At 41.2% G+C, this 19,287-nt stretch overlaps 1 protein-coding gene across 2 annotated transcripts in view; it reads left to right on the forward strand.

Annotated features, from left to right (window-relative positions):
* The window catches only part of KDM4C (lysine demethylase 4C), a 732,113-nt gene that overhangs the window by 338,560 nt on the left and 374,266 nt on the right, over window positions 1-19,287 (forward strand). For both annotated transcript variants that reach the window (XM_077475057.1, XM_077475058.1), the window contains exons 9-10: window positions 12,983-13,179; window positions 14,332-14,570. In XM_077475057.1, the coding sequence (XP_077331183.1) occupies window positions 12,983-13,179; window positions 14,332-14,570 (436 nt within the window). The remainder of the gene's footprint in view (window positions 1-12,982; window positions 13,180-14,331; window positions 14,571-19,287) is intronic.

The raw sequence follows: 19,287 nt of genomic DNA on the forward strand, positions 1-19,287 counted from the left end.
TAGTGCTAGAATTGTTGCTCACGCACACGGGGATACCTCATGTGTAGTTTGAACGGTGTTTACATATGTAGGTGGGGACATCCATTTTGCTCACTTCTGAGCGCGAGCTACTAGGGATGGGGGCATTTTAATATATTTTTTTTATTGTTTATTTTACTTAATTTTATTATTTTTACACTTATCTTTTGCTTTTTTTATCACTTTTATTTCTATTACAAGGAATGTAAACATCCCTTGTAATGGGGATGGTGCGTGACAGGTCCTCTGAATGGAGAAATGCGGGCTCAATAAGACCCCACATCTCTCCTCCAGGCTGGAAAGCATGAGATAAAAAAAAAAAAAGTGATCTCATGCTTACCAGCCGCATCTGCGGCTTTTTTTACATCCGCGGCCGGGACATGACGTCACGCCCGGGCCTCCTCCAGTCATAGAGATGACTGGTGACCATCGGGTCACTGGAAATCTCTGTGGTCAACCGGCAGAGACCGATTCCTTCTCCGGGTCCCCGATGGCACGGGACACCCACCAGATGGTGGCAGGATGTCCTCTCTCGTCACCTGTAAGAACAGTACTGCCGCTATGATCATTCTTATGGTACACAGAATCGCCGGCTAAAAACGAGGATATCTGAATGATGCTTGTAGCTGCAGGCATCATTTAGATATTCCCATTGAAAATCAGATATCCTATGATTTTCTTGGGCTGGAAGTGGTTAAATCAAGGTAAGTATTACTAAATTAAGTCAAATCATGAAAATAATCTTACCTTTTCTCAAGTACATAGTAAGTGGAGCTAATCTTTTCTGGCCTGTTCTCCCAGTTAGAAAATATTCTGGTAAATATTAGTACAAGAGTGTCCAAGTCTTTTTTTTGTGATCTCTTCACATACTTATCGTTACAGTTCTTTGAGCTCCTTATAGGTTTCAGTCAACAGAAGTGCAGTTGCCAACCAAGTTTTAGTTAACCATTTGGCGAATAGACCTCAACCGTAACACAATATGGACAGAAACCCCTCATCCTCTAACCCTACGCCATACTGGCCATACACTGAGCAATTTGTCCTTGGTAATGTGACCAATTCATTAATGATGGGTGGTTTATGGTTTGGTAAACGATTTATTGCATATTACTGTGGGTAATGAAAATCAATATTATTGTTTGCAAAGATTTTCTCACATACCTGAAAAGTTTTTGATCTGCACAGTATCCTAGAATTTGTGATTTTTTTTTTTTTTTTATTATTATTTTTTTTTTTTTTTTTTTTTATATTCTTTATTGTTGGGGTTAGACTCTCTATGGAAACTCCTGCCATTATATGGGCAGTTATAGAGAAGAAGCTGTAACAGTTGTCTGACCCTATAACTATAGCTCTAAGGCCCCTTTCACACTACTGCGACTACAAAGTTGTGTGATTTTACAGGTGCAATTTTGTCACGATTTCAGGGAATGCCTGTGTAACTGACATCAAAGTTGGACCAAAGTACTGCAGGAACTACTTTGAAGTCGGAACGACTTGAAGTCTTACTAATATGAATTGTTGCCATTGGAAATTATGAGGAACGACTTTTCATGCTACTTTGCAGTCCCAAATCATGGGACAAGTCATACAAGTGTGAAAGGGGCATAATGGTGTCATTATATGTATCAATTATCAGAGCAAATTAAAGTGAAATGCCAGCCAAAACCTAGTTCTCTTTATTTTTCTGAATTATGTGTGTAAGGCTTAAAACATCTGCCAGTCATGACAAAAATATAAGCCAAAATTTCCCCGGTGATATAGCAAACAGAGGTTCTGATCCCTTCCTAAAAAAAAAAATTCGGGAGTAATCCTTTAACCAGTCATCTACTGCTGTACATTTTTTTTTTTTTAACGGCAAAGCGGATACTGATTTCTTTATTATTCTTTATTAACGGCATTGCAACATTTACCCTTAGGCGTCCAGTGCACCTGTACAGTGTACAGAGCTGAAACTCTACCTCTACAGTGAAGTAAGGGAAATGAGAAGAAGCTCATAAATACATTTTAGATATGCAGATCCTAAGGTTTTGGGATAATTTTTAACCCTTTACCATACCACCTCTTGTATATCGCCACTCAGTCCAATCTCTACAGTGACGCCCCTTATCCCACATATCTGCACATCCAACCACTCTATCTCTATCCTCCGACTCTGTGTGACTTGCATATTACCCCTTCAAGATCCTTTGTGCATGGATTTACATTTAATACATCTGGTGTCCTATTACTAAGCTCCATGTTTTACCCTCCTCCATGCCATCATAATAAATTGGAGCACTTTAGGGTGATGTATTTTGTACCTGGTACGAGGAAGCCCATACATGTTGACAGGAAGAATGAATGAACGACCACAGTGCTCACAGCTGCCAAACCTTATGATTTTCCATTCACAGTGTGCTGTGAATGAGCGTTTTTATTTTTGACAACTAGTGGGTGGAGAAGTACTAACACTAGTTGGCACAGCAGGGATCGGGGAGGTGCGGGGACCGGTGCATTCATAATTTGTTACATGTTACACCCCTGGATATTGGTGTAACATGTTATGAAAAGTGGACTTATCCTTTAAAGTGACACTAAAGCTTTTTTTTTCTTTTCTTTCTTGTTTTTTTTTTTTAATAACAAACACATCGTACTTACCTCCACTGTGCGGCTAGTTTTGCACAGAGTGGCCCGAACATCCTCTTCTGAGGTCCCTCGGCGGCTCTCACAGTTCCCACCCCACATTAGATAGCCCCCTGGGAGAAGCACTCTGCCGGGAGGTTACCTTGTGGGCACACTCCCGTGTCATTCATTCGGTGTCCATAGAAGCCAAATGTATGAATCTGCCCCGCCCCCCGGTCTTTGGATTTGATTGACAGCAGCGGGAGCCAATGGCTGTGCTGCTATCAACCCATCCAATCATGACCCGAGACACCGGCTTTTGCTGGGGTGCTCGTCCCCGGGACATGATAGAGGGGGTTCAGGTAAGTAAAACGGGGGCTGGGGGCGTGGGGGCTGCAGCATTACAGGAGGTTTTTCACCTATGAAATGTGCTGAAAAACCTTGAAGGTTTAAAATCCCTTTAAGTGATTGTAAACACTAATATGACGACATCAACTGACCACAATGGATTTGATTATGTAACTTCTGCTACTTTGTGGCCAGCATACAATCACTTTATACTTTGTTAGTGTGGAGCCCAAGCCATAGAACTGTCAGCTGTATTCATAATTGTATAAGGCAAAATCTGACCAGCCATCAACCATCCAATGAGCAGGACAAGTGGAACAGATTTGTTAGTATATGGACAGTTTATCCACTTGTTATGCTGCAGTTTAATGACATTAGAATGCTGAACTCAAGGTAGATCTGAAAGACATACGTTAATGCAGTATTCTTGATAAATCCTTTTATATATATATATATATATATATATATATATATATATATATATATATATATATATATATATATATATATATATAATTTTTTTTTTTTTTTTTTTTTTTCTTGAACGCAAGTAGTACAAAAGATGTTTCTGAATTAGACCCGGTATCGGCCTCTTGTATTCCCTGTAGACTTAGGAAGGAACAAACCACACAAGCAGAGAGCCAATTGAACTGCAGTGTGAGAAACATGCAGGGTGACAGAGATGAATTCAATAATGTGATGCTTCTCCTTCACTGTCCAAACACAGGCTGAGTGAAAGACCAGACCTGCAAATGTTACTTATGAATGAGTTGCTCCCATGTTACTTTAACATTGCAGCTTAACAACACACTAGCCAAAAGGGCTATTTGACCCCTTTGTCTCCTTCATACGTTACATGGCAGTACTGTTGACAGGGTTTCCTATGATTTATTCCTGGAGCAACCATTTGTCTTATATCTGTAGTAAATAGAAACTTACAAATTGTGTATGTGAGCAGGTACATAAGGGGCCATTTAATGTCAATAACTCCTAAGCTGATTATCTAGCCTCTACTAAGCATTCTAACATATTTGTGCAGCTTTGAATATTCATGATGGCCAGATTTATATATTTTTGTTGTACGTCCACTGAGCTGTATTCAAAAAGACCAGCAGTATGGTATTCTACAAATAGCTCCAGGAAAACGCAAGTACCTGGATCAGGGAATTGTTGTTGTACATCCATATTGTATGGTTGGATGGTCATTATTTTTTTTTTTTTTTTTCAGGGTACCTTATATTCTAATATTAACTGTACTGGTTTTGTATTTCAAATGGACTATCTTGTTTCCTCACTACCTATTAGGCTAACCTAACCTGCTTGGCATAGGTAGTATAGTGAATGGACTTAAAAAATTGCTTGTGATCCTTGTAATATTGTACATTTAAAAATATGTAAAAACCTGACCATGAAATTCTCAGGTTTGCCCCCTGTGGTCTGTTAAATATACCAGTGTTTCTCAACCTTTTTTCAGTCATGGCGCTCTTTAACCGGTTCCCGACCAGCACACGACGATGTACGTCGACAGAATGGCACGGGCAGGCATATTGGTGTACAGGTACGTCCAATATTCAATGCCGCGCTGGTCGGGACCCCCGTGAGTCCGGTCGCGGGACCCGCGGACTCGATCGCCGCGGGCATCCCCGCGATCGTCTCACGGGACGGCTGAATGGAGGAAATGCCGTGTAAACAGCATTTCTCCATTCTGCCTAGCAACTAGTGACCCTGATCTCTGCTCCATGTGATTGGAGCAGAGATCAGTGTTCACTAAATGAAAGCCCAACCCCCCCACAGTTACTAACACACCCCTAGGAACACTTAACCCCTACACTGCCACCCACTGGTTAACCCCTTCACTGCCAGTGTCATTTACACAGGAATCACTGCTGTTATATAGCAGTGATTACTGTATAAATGACAATGGTCCCAAAAATGTGTCAAAAATGCCCGATGGGTCCCCCACAATGTCGCAGTCGCAATAAAAATCGCTGATCGCCGTCATTACTAGTAAAAAAAAATAATAAAAAATTATTAATAAAAATGCTATAAAACTATCCCTATTTTGTAAACGCTATAACTTTTGCGCAAACCAATCAATCGCTTATTGCGATTTTTTTTTTACCAAAAATATGTAGAAGAATACGTATCGGCCTAAACTGAGGGAAAAAAATGTTTTTTTTATATATTTTTGGGGGATATTTATTATAACAAAAAGTAAAAAAAAATGCGTTTTTTTCAAAATTGTCTATTTTTGTTTATAGCGCAAAAAATAAAAACCGCAGGGGTGATCAAATACCACCAAAAGAAAGCTCTATTTGTGGGAAAAAAAGGACGTCAATTTTGTTTGGGAGCCACGTCGCATGACCGCGCAATTGTCAGTTAAAGCGACGCAGTGCCGAATCGCAAAAAGTGGTCGGGTCTTTGACCAGCAAAATGGTCCGGTCTGTAAGTGGTTAAAGATATTTATTTTTTACATCCGGGGACACAAAGTTCCATAGTACTTACTATGGGGGTTATAGGGCCACTGATAGGTGATGGACACTGTCACGCCCTAAAGCAAGAAGTGTACTCCCTATATAACCCCTCCCTCTACTGAGAGTCCTCAGTTTTATCGTCAATATCTAAGGTGTTCATCACGAGTAAAGATGTGCTGTGCTGAGCTCCACTGGAAGATTCCCTGCTGGGGCTAGCCATGCTGACCAGATCTGTTCTGATGTCCTTTCATGGGCATATATCGTACCCAGGCCTTGTGTCCGAAGAAACAAGGTTTTGCTTGCGAACACTTCTCTTTTAGAGAGCTGGACCCTGGGATCCAGTACTTTTTGTTGTTAAGGCCATAAAGTTTTTACTGGCAGGGTGCTGTTGCAGGTCCAGGGTTGTGGGTAACTTGAGGTTCCCCTGTTCCCTTAGGTTTCCTGAGCCCACCGTGAAGGGTGAAGATTGGGTTTTATCTCAGATAACCCTGCTGCGAGGAAAGGTAAGGGGCATTTTCTCAGGAATTTCTCCTTCTATGTATAATGCTGTCATGCCTATGTGTCACCACGGGGGGCTGTATTGAGCACTTACCGCTTGATGCTGGAAACAGCGGTGAAGCCTTCATTTCTCCTCCTCCTCTGGCCACAAGCAGATCCTCCAGTAAGAAAGGGGGGGTCTGGTTCTCCTCCTGTGCCCCCAATGTTATTTTTTTTCTCCCCTTCAGGGGATTGATATGCCAAAGCAGTTTCCTTTTTTTTTTTAAATGGAGACAGACTGCGCCGGCCGCTCAGTGGAGTATTTACCCCCCCGCCATGTCTGCTGTTTAACAGGATGCCGCTTGCGCAGGAAAACACTTTACTTTGAAAGGAAAGGGGGGGAGTAATTTGCGTGCGCGGTGTGGCTAATGGTGTCAGACGCCAGCCACACATGGAGGAAGTTGTTAAAGCACTGTATGTGTGTAGCTGCTGCTGGCTGTGGAGGGACAGAGCAGGAGGATGGCTTGTTTCAGGTTGGTGACACAGGCTTTTTCCTTTGACACATTATACTTTATCAGGCTAGGATTAATAGCAGCTCTTAGCGCTGGACTATAGCCTAGCAGTGTACATTCTTTTGCTGGTAGTGCATCTGCTTTATGCTTCAGGCTATGAGTGGTAATGGGACCAGGAACTCCTCTAAGGGTTCTAAAGGGGTCAATAGTTTCACAATAAACTAAATCAATTTCCAAAAGAATGTCCTCCTCTTCTGAGAGGGATGCGGCTGGTCAGATTGAGCCATCAGGGGAACTGTTGTTAAAGCTGCGCTAGACATTTCAGTCCCTGTATATATCACAAGAGGTTTTTTCTTCTACCATTTGTAATTTGGAAGGAAGATTGTTGCTATATCTCTCCATAATGGGGCTAAACATAGCAGTTTCCCATCTAGTACGCAGGACCCTCTTATTGAGGTGCAGGAGGCTGGGGATCAGGTAGATCTTCCCAAATATTTGGAAGATACTTATTTATCCTCTTCCGAGGATCCTAATATAGGAGGAGTAGCATCACAAGACAGGTTGCTTGTGCAATCCCATTACTAAATTGGTTCATTCAAACTTTTTGCTGCCTACAGAGCAGGTTCTTGAGGAACCCACCTCTAATTTGGGTTCATTAGAACCTCCCCCATCTGGGCATGTTTGTTCCTATTCATGCATGGGCAAAAAAAAAAAGCTTATGTATTCTGAATGGGAACATTGGATAAACAATATTATGCATCTAAGAAATTCTTTAAACTTTATCCTATGTAAGAAGATTTCTATAAATAAATGGGGGGTTCCAACAATTGATGATGCAATCGCCTCAGTGAGCAAGAATCTCACATGTTAGGTGGATAATGCGCTGATGTTAACGGCAATATGTCTTTAGGAAGTATAGTAGCGCAGCTGGTTCTTGCTGCAATTGGTGTATCTCAGTCCATTAAGGAACAGTTTATGGAGATACTTAAGATTCTGCCTGATCAGCAGGCCCAGCAACGGGCTGGCATATCAGACACACTATGTTTCATAGTAGATTCTATAATTTAAGCTTCACGGCTTATGCTTGGACTAGTGCATTCCCAGAGTTTTATGGCTGAAAAATTGGTCAGCCGAAGCACCTTGTAAAAAGCTCCTAGCCAGTTTCCCCCTATTCATGGTGAACGGCTATTTGAAGATGATCTGGATAAAATACATCCAAAGGATCTCTAATGGGAAAAGCTCTTTTACCAGTAAAGGAGTTTAAATATTTCTCCTTTTTAAGTGTGCTACCTCTCCTGTGCCAGGGGCAATCAACCTCTAAGCAGTCTCGACAGCCTCAACCATCAGGTTCAAGGGGAAGACCCCAAGGGCAGCACCAGGGTCAGAAGAGATCTTGGGCCAGAAAGATAAAGCCTCCTCGTGAAGGGGCACCCCCGCTTGCTCGAGTGGGGGGGGGGGGGGCTCCTGTATTTTTCAAAGATCTGGCAGAAACAATGTCAAGACCAGATAGGTGGCTTCTGCAGTTTTCTCTAGGTTACAACTAGAGTTCCGAGAGTTTACGTCTCCTGGTTTTTCTAAGGGCAAATGTTCCCAAGGATCCAGAGAAAAAGAAGTCTCTTTTTCTGGCTTTGGATCATCTATTATACTAGTCAGTGATATCAGAGGTTCCCTTAGTGGAACAGGGCACAGGTTTTGATTCAAAACTCTCACGGTTCCCGAAGCAAATGGAGAGGTAAGACCCATTCCAGATATCAAAGCTCTGAATCTGCACTTAAACATCCTATCCTTTCGCATTGGGTCAATCCAATCGGTTGTGTCCATCCTGCAAGAAGGGGAGTTTTTGGCTTCAATCAGTATCAAAGATGATAATCTCCATGTGCCAATATTTCCCGCTCACCAGAAATTTCTGCACTTTGAAATATAAAATCATTATTTTCAGTTGTGGCCCTGCTATTCGGTTTAGCCACAGCGCCACGGGTGTTCTGAAAGATTCTGGCACCTCCTTTAGCCAGATTAAGGGCTCAAGGCATAACGGTCCTAGCCTATTTAGATGATCTACCTTTAATAGATCATTCAGTCTTAGGTCTAAACCAGAGTCTGATCCCAGCTGTAAACTACCTGGAATCTCTGGGTTGGATACTCAACCTAAAAAAATCCTCCTTAAAACCATCAAGGAGATTACTGTGCTTGGGGCTGGTTATAGATGGCATACAGAAGAAGGTATTCTTACCCCAGACAAGAATCCGTTCCATTATAGGACTAATTCAACTTATCAAAACAAAGAAAAATCCTTCCATTCGGCTGTGCATGAGATTGTTAGGGGAAATGGTGGCCTCCTTCGAGGCCGTCCCCTACACACAGTTTTCACGCAAGACTGCTTCAAAACACCATCCTGATGGTCTGGAATAAAAAGAATCTGGCCTTGATTTTTTCCAATACGCTAGGCTCCCGACGTAAGTCAGAGCCTAAATTGGTGGTTGTGATCCAGCAAAAGGGAAAATCTTTTCTATCTGTATCCTGGAAAGTGTTAAACAGATGCTAACCTTCTAAGCTGGGGAGAAGCCCTGGAAGAAGATTCTGTCCAGGAGAGACGGTCCAGGTTAGAGGACCTTGCCTATCAACATTTTGGAAGATTCGGGCAGTACGCCTGGCCCTAGAATCTTGGACAGCCAGACTACGGTACTGTCCTGTCGAGATTCAGTCCGACAAGGCCATGGCTGTGGCTTACATCAATCACTAGTGCAGCCCAAAAAGAGGTGAATAATGTTCTAGCTTTGGCAGAACACAACATTCCTTGCCTATCACCAATTTTCATTCCGGGAATAGAAAATTGGCAGGCGGACTACTTGAGTCGCCAACAATTCTTTCCAGGAGAATGGTCTCTAAACCCCAACATCTTCCTAGCGATATGTCAGAGATGGGGTATTCTGGACACGGACCTATTCATGTCCAGATTCGACAACAAAGTCGACAACTTTGTGTCAAAAACAAGGGATCCGCAGGCATTCGGAACAGACGCATTAGTCTTCTCATGGGATCAGTTTTTTACTGATCTATGCATTTCCTCCAGTTCTGCTACTTCCACGCTGCCTTCGTAGGATCAAGCAGGAATGAAAGGAGGTTATTCTGGTGGCCCCAGCGGGTCCCAGAAGAACTTGATTTACCGAGATCATAAAGATGGCAGTAGGAGTCCTTCGTACTCTGCCATTATAGTCAGACCTTCTTGCACAAGGTCCAAAATTCCATCCTACCTTACAGACGAAAAATTTAACAGGTTTGACTGTTGAATCCCACTTTATAAAGGATCGTGGGTGATCTCCTTCAGTAGTGTCTACTTTGATTAATGTCAGGAAGCCGGCTTCCAGAATCATTTACTATAGAGTCTGGAAGGCATATTTTTCTTGGTGTGGATCCAGGGGTTGGCATCCCAGGAAGTATGTCATAGGCAGGATCCCTGATTTCCTGCAAATGGGATCTGAAATGGAGATGGCCTTGACTTCTATCAAGGGCCAGATCCTGGCCTTGTCAGTGTTTTTTTTCAATGGCCTCTTGCTTCCCAATCTTGGTGTTTAGCTTATTCAGGGGTAACACGGATTATTCCCCCTATCAAGGCACCTCTAAATCCTTGGGATTTAAAGTTGGTCTCATCAGTTTTACTGAATCAGCCGTTGAGCCTTTACGAGAAATTTTCTTGGTTCTTTTGACAAGAAAGGTATTCTTTCTGGTTGCCATTTCTTCTGCTAGAGTATCGGAACTAGCAGCTCTGTCTTGTAAAGAGCCATATTTGCTCATGCATAAGGATGAGGTGGTTTTATGTCCTCATCCTGGATTCCTAACAAAAGTGGTAACAGGTTTTCATTTAAACCAAGATATTCTTCCTCCTTTCTCCCCAGAGTCTCAATCTAGGGAAGAGAAGGCACTACATCCCCTTGATGTAGTAAGAGCGATCAGAGTCTATTTAAAGGCGACCGCTCAGGTTCGCAAAACAAATATTTTGTTTGTACTGCCAGAGGGTCAAAAATCCTCTATTTTCCAAATGAATCTGTCAAGTGATCAAGCTTCAGCTTAAAGAAGAAAATTCTTCCTTCTTATGTTAGCGCACACTCGTCCAGGGCGATTAGTGCCTCTTGGGTGGTGCATCATCAGGCCTCTATGGCTCAGATCTGTAAGGCCGCGACTTGGTCTTCGGTTCATATGTTTATCAGATTTTATCAAATCGATATGAAAGGTCATGAGGATATTGCCTTTGGGCGCAGTATACTGCAGGCTGCAGTATGAGTCCTCTGGCCTCCTTCTTGGTTTTGTCTCCCTCCCTTCAGTTGCCATTGCTATGGGACATCCCACATAGTAAGTACTATGGCTCTGTGTCCCCTGATGTAAGAAAAGTAAACAGGATTTTTATAACAGCTTACCTGTAAAATCCTTTTCTTTGATGTACATCAGGGGACACAGAGGTCCCTCCCTTCTTGATATACTCTTGTATTGCTTGGCTACAAAACTGAAGACTCCAAGTAGTGGGAGGGGTTATATATGGAGTACACATCTTGCCTTAGAGCGTGCCATTGTCCATCACCTGGTCAGTGGCCCTATAACCCACATAGTAAGTACTATGGCCCTGTGTCCCCTGATGTACATCAAAGAAAAGGATTTTACAGGTAAGCTGTTATAAAAATCCTGTTTTTCAGCCTCAAGGCACCCCAGTCGAAGGCTAGATTCACATAACTGTGTGTCCGGAACCTGTGCGTTTTCCCGATATGCAGAGAAATGCGCTGCTTTTTAGCAGACGTGCGGGGTGCCATTTGTTCTTAATGCTTGCCAAACCGCATGCTGCAACATGACTTTAAAAAAAGGGTCAGGGACTTCTTTCTCTGAATTTCTATGGGTAGGCAGCCCACTGAAATGAATGGGCTGTCCCGCATGCAGCCACAGAGATGTGAACCATGCCTAGGGGCTGCGTCATACACTGGAAGGATTTCCCCTGTCGCCTTCAGATGAATGGGTCTGTGCCTCATCTACCCTGCAAATGCATGCATTGCGCAGTAGTATTGCATGCATGCATACATACATACATACATACACACACTCTCTCACATATAGCCTTTTTAAAAACTGCAGTACTGTACCTGCACTGACAGGTACTGCACTGTAGAGGGAGGCAGAGCAGGTCTGAACTGAGGAAGATGCCTTCCTCTTCCACTTCTTTGCACTTACTGGGCTGATCGAGCTCCTGCTCACAGCCTTTCTCAACTAGGATGCTGCAGAACCCCTGGCAAACTCAGATGGCACCCCAGAATGCCGCAGCACCCTCGTTGAGAAAGGCTGAAATATATAATAAAAATGTTTTTGTTATATCTCTTTTATAATTAAAAAGAATAACTGTTTATCGGTATTCATGTGATAATGTTCTGCACTTTCTGTGCTGTTTTCTTATCAGTTAGCATTGTTCCTAGCACTTTCTGTGGACTACATAGCTATCACCCCTTCTGTTTTAGAGAAGTGGAAGGGGAGGTGTTCTCTAGCCCTAGGGTCCTAGGGTAGCAACACTGCTGGTCCATAGATAAAGTACTGTGAATAAGCATTGTCTCCCTAGGACAGGAGGAGTGTTATAGGCAGGATCACCAGATGAAAATGAAGGGGGGGGGGGGACGACAAATGCAGCTATAACACCTTAGGACTGGTAAGTATAAATATATATATATATATATATATATATATATATATATATATATATATAATTTTTTTTTTTTTTTTTTTATGAGATACACATTGTGGATCTATCATTGTTATTTTAACTTTCTTTTGGGAAACTGTGGTCTTTCTTTTTATCCAGTTATAATCCGAGTTAACTGTAGTGCCTTACCTTTTGTGTATGTTTGCTTTACTTAACCGGTTTTGCTGTAGCAAATACAAACATAGACATTGATATTAAATTTAGACAGGTCAGCTCTCAGTGTAGAGTCCATAGGAATTATGAATCCTTATGGGTGCACAGCATTTATCCACTGAAAGGCAGTGAAGGAGTAGAACGATTTGTCACTTGTAGTATATTTGGTTGTCACAAACATGGTAAGAAGGCTTCTATGACATGTTTGGTTTAAAATCTGTGCTTACTAAACTCTTATCAAAGAGTAAAAATGCATTCTCTCCCATTTCTGTAAAACAGGGCCTCTTCTGAGGTTTTACTGCTGTTATGCACAGGATGTTTTATTAATATATTTTTAAGGCTGGGTTCACAGCACAGAGCGGCTCACAGCAGATCTCCGGTGTGTCCCTGTTCACCGTTTTAGGTCTGATTTCAGCCTGAATTTTTAGCTGAATTCGGACCCGAAACAGACCAAAAGACGCACAGGAATCTTGTGCAATTCGCACCGGAGCTGCTGTGGAGATGTGTGAACCGGCTCCATAGAGCACCAGTCACACTCTCCTGACATGCAAATTGGATGCGGAGAAACCTGCCTCAAATTCTCATCAGTGTGATCCCAGCCTAAGGTCTCTCTATTGATTGATTTTTTTATATATGTAATATATATATGTGTTTATTTTTGATTACAGTGTTCATGCAGCAGTGACATGGTAAAAATATCAATGGATATCTTTGTGAAGATGTTTCAACCAGACCGGTATGAAATCTGGAAACAAGGGAAAGACAGCTACAATATTGACCACGCAAAACCTGCTATGGAAGCTACTCCAGAACTAAAAGCCTGGATGAATAAAAGGAGAAGGAAAATAAAAAAAGCTTTGAAAGGGTACAGTTGGTTTAATAATACATTATTTTTGTTATTCTACAAACACATTCTCTGATTAATATGCCATAGTATCCATTTGATTAGCTAGTAAAACATTTACAAAGCACAGCAATTTGGAGCAACCAATTACTAGTCATGTTTCATTTTGGCTGTTCTATTGGGAGCTGAACTTTGCTTGCTGTTACATACTGTGCACTGCATATCACCAGAGCTCTTTTCGCTGCCATTAAATCAATATAATTTGTGTATTGTAGTCATATAGCCAATGTGTTAGCAATTCATCTTACAGCATTAAAGTCACTAAACTAGCCAAAAAATAGTCACCATTTTGCATTGTTTTTTGGTTAAAACGACTTGCAGAAATTTGCAGAGTACTAGTTATGTCTAAAGCTGAAGCACATTAAAAAATATTATGATTTAATATAAATTTTAAGGTAAATCTGTAGAAATGTGTAAGGTTGTTAAACTAAGATTCTTACCCCATATTCCAGATAGTAGGTACCATATGGTGCCACTTTACCTTCAGTGTGTACCTCTTGCAGCTTTTCTGAAGCCTAATGACAGTCCCCCAATGTGCAAGCTATGGTTGGTTTGGACACACCCCTTGCCTTCCCAATGTGACAGCATGTTATGAGCCTGACTGACTAATTACCAGGATGTGATTCAATAAATCTCAGCTAACTATGCTTTGTCACACCACAGTTTCACTTTTTTTGTTTAAATCATTTTCAACCTTCCAGATGATAATTTGATTAACTGTCCTATGTTTTATATATTAAGCACAAGTTTTTTTCTGTCGCTGAGAAATTGTATTTACAATGTTTCTGTTATCAGCAGTTTTAAGTCTTCCACTGATTGACAGGAAGGTTGTGATCTAATTTTCTTTGGTTATACACATGTTCACCTTTGTCACAGCAAAGTCCCAAAGGTTATTTATCCTAACCTTTGAGAAGTTGAAGAACTTTGATAGAGGATTAGCAAGTTGCAGAATCAGCCTCTGATCTGTAACATAATAAATTCTAAACACTATCAGCACACAAAAAAATGACATTTTTGTGCTAGTTTATTAAGGTGAACGGTATTTATATTGGAAGCTGTTTTATCTTATCCACAGCAGACATTCTAATCTGACAGCAGTATCTTCCATTACAGCCTTCAGCGTACCACATCTCGTTCTAAGAGGCTTAAGACTCGGGAGGACAAGCAAGTATCAGCCATGGTAGTCGGGGCAGAAATCATAGCTACTGAAGCTGCTACAGATGGTTTCAAGGTCAATGAAAAACCCGCAGAAATTGTAGAGCAAGTAAACAAAGAGGAGCCTTCAGGGGATGTGAAGAACATTAGAGAAGTGCATCTAGATCACAGTTTATTGAATAATATCCAAGCCTCAGGTGAGATGAGGACTGATTAAGTTTGTCTGATAAGTCATAGGTTCTTGGAAGGTATGGTGTCATACATCGATGCTGCATAGCAATGCTTGAAAGACAGTAAATTGATTTCCTTGTAAAATTGTTACTAACAGCCCAATATGCCCTCCTGAAGAAATATTTCCGCTTTCCAGTATGCCACTTATTGTTCTCTGTTCTGCTTCTTTAATAAGATGCCCACAATATGACTTTGACATTTAAAGACTCTTATTTTGTATTCTATATAGCATAACTTATCAAAAAATAAATTTTTAAGACATTATTGTCTAGTTTACATTTGCATCTACAGGCAGTAATTTGAGCATGGAAAGAGACATAGGTTTCCATTGCAGCTATTGCAATGCATTATTAACATAATCTGTTCTAAAGTTTTGTATACATAGGCAGTGAAAGAGGCCTGATTTTGAGTAGCTTCTATCTGTGCCTAAAAAGTCTTGAGCAAACCTATTGACACTAACATTACCTTTTTTTAATACCTGCTAACAATGCATATGTAATATATTTTGAAAGCCAATGGCTGAAACCAATGCAGTGTCCAAGCATCAAGTGGCACCTATTTCAGAAACGGGAGAGAGTGGAGTGTGATTCACTCTACACTGCGGCAATATTTTACAATTCCTAAAATGGTGTGGAGATTACATGACTTACACAGTAGAGAAAACTGGGTGAGGTGAGGTGAGGCCAGTTATGTAAGAGCCCCCATGGCCAGGCTTACCTTTCACCACCTTTGTTTTTTTCCCATTTATTGCAATAAAATCCATTGCTATGCTTTCTAATCATGTATTTTTTTTTTAAAAGCTGCAGTATGGTTTCTTCAGGGTCATTTTGGCTGCTTTGTAAATTGAGCCCCCCATGGAGCTAGAGGCTAAAAGGCACAACCCCTGTCTTTGCACCTATATACGTGTTCTCTTGGGGACTAAAATCTCTGCAGGTATAGAGGAAAGCTTTGGTCTGAACAAAAACACCAGAAACCAAACATTCCTTTTTTTTTTTTTTTTTCTTTGTTATGTAGTTAATTAGTAGAGCAACAATTAAAGACGTTTTAAACCCAAAACCAAGAATGTAATATATTGCAGTTTACCAATCCTTCAATCTGGTGGCAGTTTGTTTTCTTTTTTAAGGCTATTTTCCTTTTGTTTTCGCCTGGTGATCTGGCCAGTAACATGCCTCCTATATCAGTGTGCCTCCATGCCGGATGAAGGAGAACAGGGGCACAGCAGATAGAAGCATTGTTAATCCGAGGGGAGTGTTAGATGGACTAGCGGATTCAGATAAACTGACACATTGAAGTCAAACTCACACTGCCGTTACAAGGAGTTGCTGCAACAGTTTTTTTCTTTTGGGATAAAGGTTTTACATGAAACAAGAAAAGCTGATCAGATTTTATCTGTAAAATCTGTCACCAAATCTAAGAAATTGTAAGCTTAATTATTATAAAGGTTTGCTTTTGGGTTTAATACCACTTTAATTGACTTCTTTGCATTTCCCCACGCCAAAATGTGTCAGCCTGACAAATCAAACAAATAACTTTTTGGCAAGTCAGTGTTTGGTCCTCCGATATGTTACCAGCCCACATGCCTTCCAATTTTATGGGATTGCTTTAAGAGCAGTATGTATGTTTATTGTCCCTTTCCCAAAGGAGCTAGTAAAGTGAACTTTTTCTGTGTTCAGGATGATTCCCTTGGAAGTTATGATCTATTCACCTTTATGTTTATTTTTTTCGGTATGTCCTAGATGTATTTTGGAACTACACCAAAAATGTAGCAAGTGGTGGTGTTTTTTTTTTAGTTTTTAAGACACCAAATTGAACTGTTGCTCATCGTAATTCTCAGTATACTTTATAATTATATGGAATGCCTGACACATCTCACATCTGACTGCTAACATTTTGGATCTGCTTATATTTTTGTTTTAATATTTTTTTTGTTGAAGTTTCAAGAATCCTAACAAACCAGGGTTTGCCCAAGCAGGGGCGACATCGGACAGCCATGTAAAGAAACAGCGTATGAATGTAATGAGTAACATATCAAAAAACTGTTACCAGGACCATAGAGCACCAAGTTAGGAATTAGGCAGATATCACAGGCTATAATGCACTATTCCTTGGAGGACAGCAATCTGATAACCTTCATATAAGGAATAGAGGGAGAAAAGGAGGGAACAGGGAAAGAAGAGAAGAAAAGAAAGTAGAGAGAAGAGAAGAGCGGCCCTAGGAGAGAGCGAGTACCACAGACGTGGGATTTATGCAAGCAAGCTTTAAAGTCGACCGTAGTCAGTCAGGGTCAAGGACAGGAAAGAATAACTTGTCCACGGTTCCCAGATTTTCAAAAATTTTGCATGTGAATACCTCAATATACTGGACATCTGCTCATTAACCATCAGAGCGATCATTCTGGCTTTCACCCCCCTGGAAGGTAACGGCTGGGATCTTCCAGCTATGGGCAATGGTCTGCTTGGCAGAAATAAAAAGGTATGAGGCCAATTTCTGCTGAGGTGCAAAGAGGCCCAGTATAGGGCAATGTAAGAGAGACAGCTAGGCATCCTTTGGGACCATCACATGGAATAACATCTGCAGTAGGCCAATGACTCTGGATCAGAAACCGATCAAACATGGGCAAGGCCACCATTTAGGATCTGTGTATATTTTTAACAGTGGAAACACCTAAATGGTGCTGCTGGTTTCTAAATTACACAGAGAGACACCTGCATTTTGCAGTAGTTTGCATTAACCTTTATGTAAAAGCATGGCTTCCAACATTTTTATTTGAGGGACCCTCTCGCTTTTAAAAACAAATTATTTTGTCACTCTTCTCACCCAAAATACTTTTTTTTAGGATTGATGTACACACCTGTCTAAATAATTTTACTGTTCTCCTTGGGGTTGATATCACAAAAGGTGAACAGGCTAACCTCTTTACCATTGTTCTTGTCAAAAGACCAGTGTTTCCTTGTGGCCTGGCCCTTTTTGGAATCAAACTGGGATTTGTCTTGGCGATTCCAAAAATATCTTTTACCCCAAAATCCCTTTTTTTTTTTTTTTGTTTACACAGATTTTTCATTTCTTTTTCCGGTACGACAGGCCAGGATAGTTTGTAGGCTGGATCCAAAAATCAGATTCCCATCAAAAGGGATACTGCATAATCTAGTTTTTAAAGCAAGTTCCCTCTTCAACACTTTGAGCCAGATAGCCTTTTACGAGTGGAATTAAGGGCTGTAGCTCTAGCAGTAGCTTTCCACTGCCCTGTGTGCTGAAAATGCCACTGATTTCACTACCAGCTGTAAGGCTTCTTGAATCTGGTCCAGGGGAGTGTTTGATGAAAGGAGATGATTAAACCTTCTGACCCACACATCAGATTCCTGGCCAAGCAGATGGATGCCGGACCTAAAGAAAAAGCAGAAGTGTCTCAAACTCTTTATTAAGATTCTGCCTTCCTGTCCATATGATCCTTGATCATACTTAAATCCTCAAATGAAAGGTCAGTAAACCGTGGAAAACCTGTGATAGGGTAACATTCAATCTTGTACGCTTTAAAAATAGATTTTTCTCTGAACTGAAAAGGGTTCCTACATTTTATGGGTTTTGGACAAAAACCTTTTATTTTTCAGATCTTTCCACTCCTTCAAAATCATGTCGCTTAAATACTTGTGGGCGGTTGAAGTTCTATCATTCCTTTCCTGAAGCCCCCTATACATAATATCTTGGGCCGAGTAAGCTAACTGAACATCTTCAATCTGCTCAGATGCGTAAATAGCTTTTAATAGCTTATTTGTTTCCTCAAAAGGGAAAAATAACCTGTTAGAATCCTTCAATCACCTTTTTTTTTCCTCATCTTCAGAATTCACTTCCCCAGAGGAGCTTGGAGATCCCACCTCCTCCTCCTCAAAGTCCAAATCTGGGAGCTTACAGTTTGAGTGTTCAAGGCCTTCAGAACCAGGAGACTGCGTTTACTTAAGTGAGGAATAGACTGCAATAAGGGAATACAAAATTACTTTTTTCTTGTTTAGAAAAGCTGAGATCATTTCCTCTCACATAGAACTCAAAAACTTTCATTAAGAAAGCTGATGCTGATCCTGCCACTATATATTTTCCGCACAATTTTTTTTAGTATATGCATCTGAAAGCTTGGAACTGCAGTTTCAGCATGTTTCCATAGGCTTGCAAAGTTCTGTTGCATTAGCTTAGGGAAACACATGGCAGAAATGACTGCCAGTAAAACATATCTGAAAGAAATATTCCCTTCTCCCTGGACATTGTCCACTGTTTCTTTTATCTCAGACATGGGGGTTTGGACCTATTTGAGGATGTACTGCCTTTCCTCTTAGGAACGTTGGCATTAATGTACACATCATCTCCTCGTATATCAGCCTTAAGTACCGCTCCCTGTGCAGGGCAAGTATGAAAGGTGAATTCAGTGTCCACAAATCAAAAGACTTAGCAGAGTAATGTGCTGCAACCCTACCAGGAGCGGATCTTCATAAAACGGCCACCTTCTGATGGCCATATTGGAGCACCCCCCCCGCCAGCCAGCGTGCACCTAGAATCGTGCACAGTAGCAAAAAAGTAATCCACCCACTGGAAAGACGCTTCCTCTGCTACCAGCAGTGATGATTAGGCACCATTTTAGTACACCTCCGATGGGAGTCCGAGAGGTAGTGGCTAGACTCCCACACATAGGGCGCC

This window comes from Lithobates pipiens, unplaced genomic scaffold (genome assembly GCF_037356315.1).
Source record: "Lithobates pipiens isolate NorthernLeopardFrog02 unplaced genomic scaffold, aLitPip1_a1.2 Scaffold_13, whole genome shotgun sequence".
NCBI classification, from domain to species: domain Eukaryota; kingdom Metazoa; phylum Chordata; class Amphibia; order Anura; family Ranidae; genus Lithobates; species Lithobates pipiens.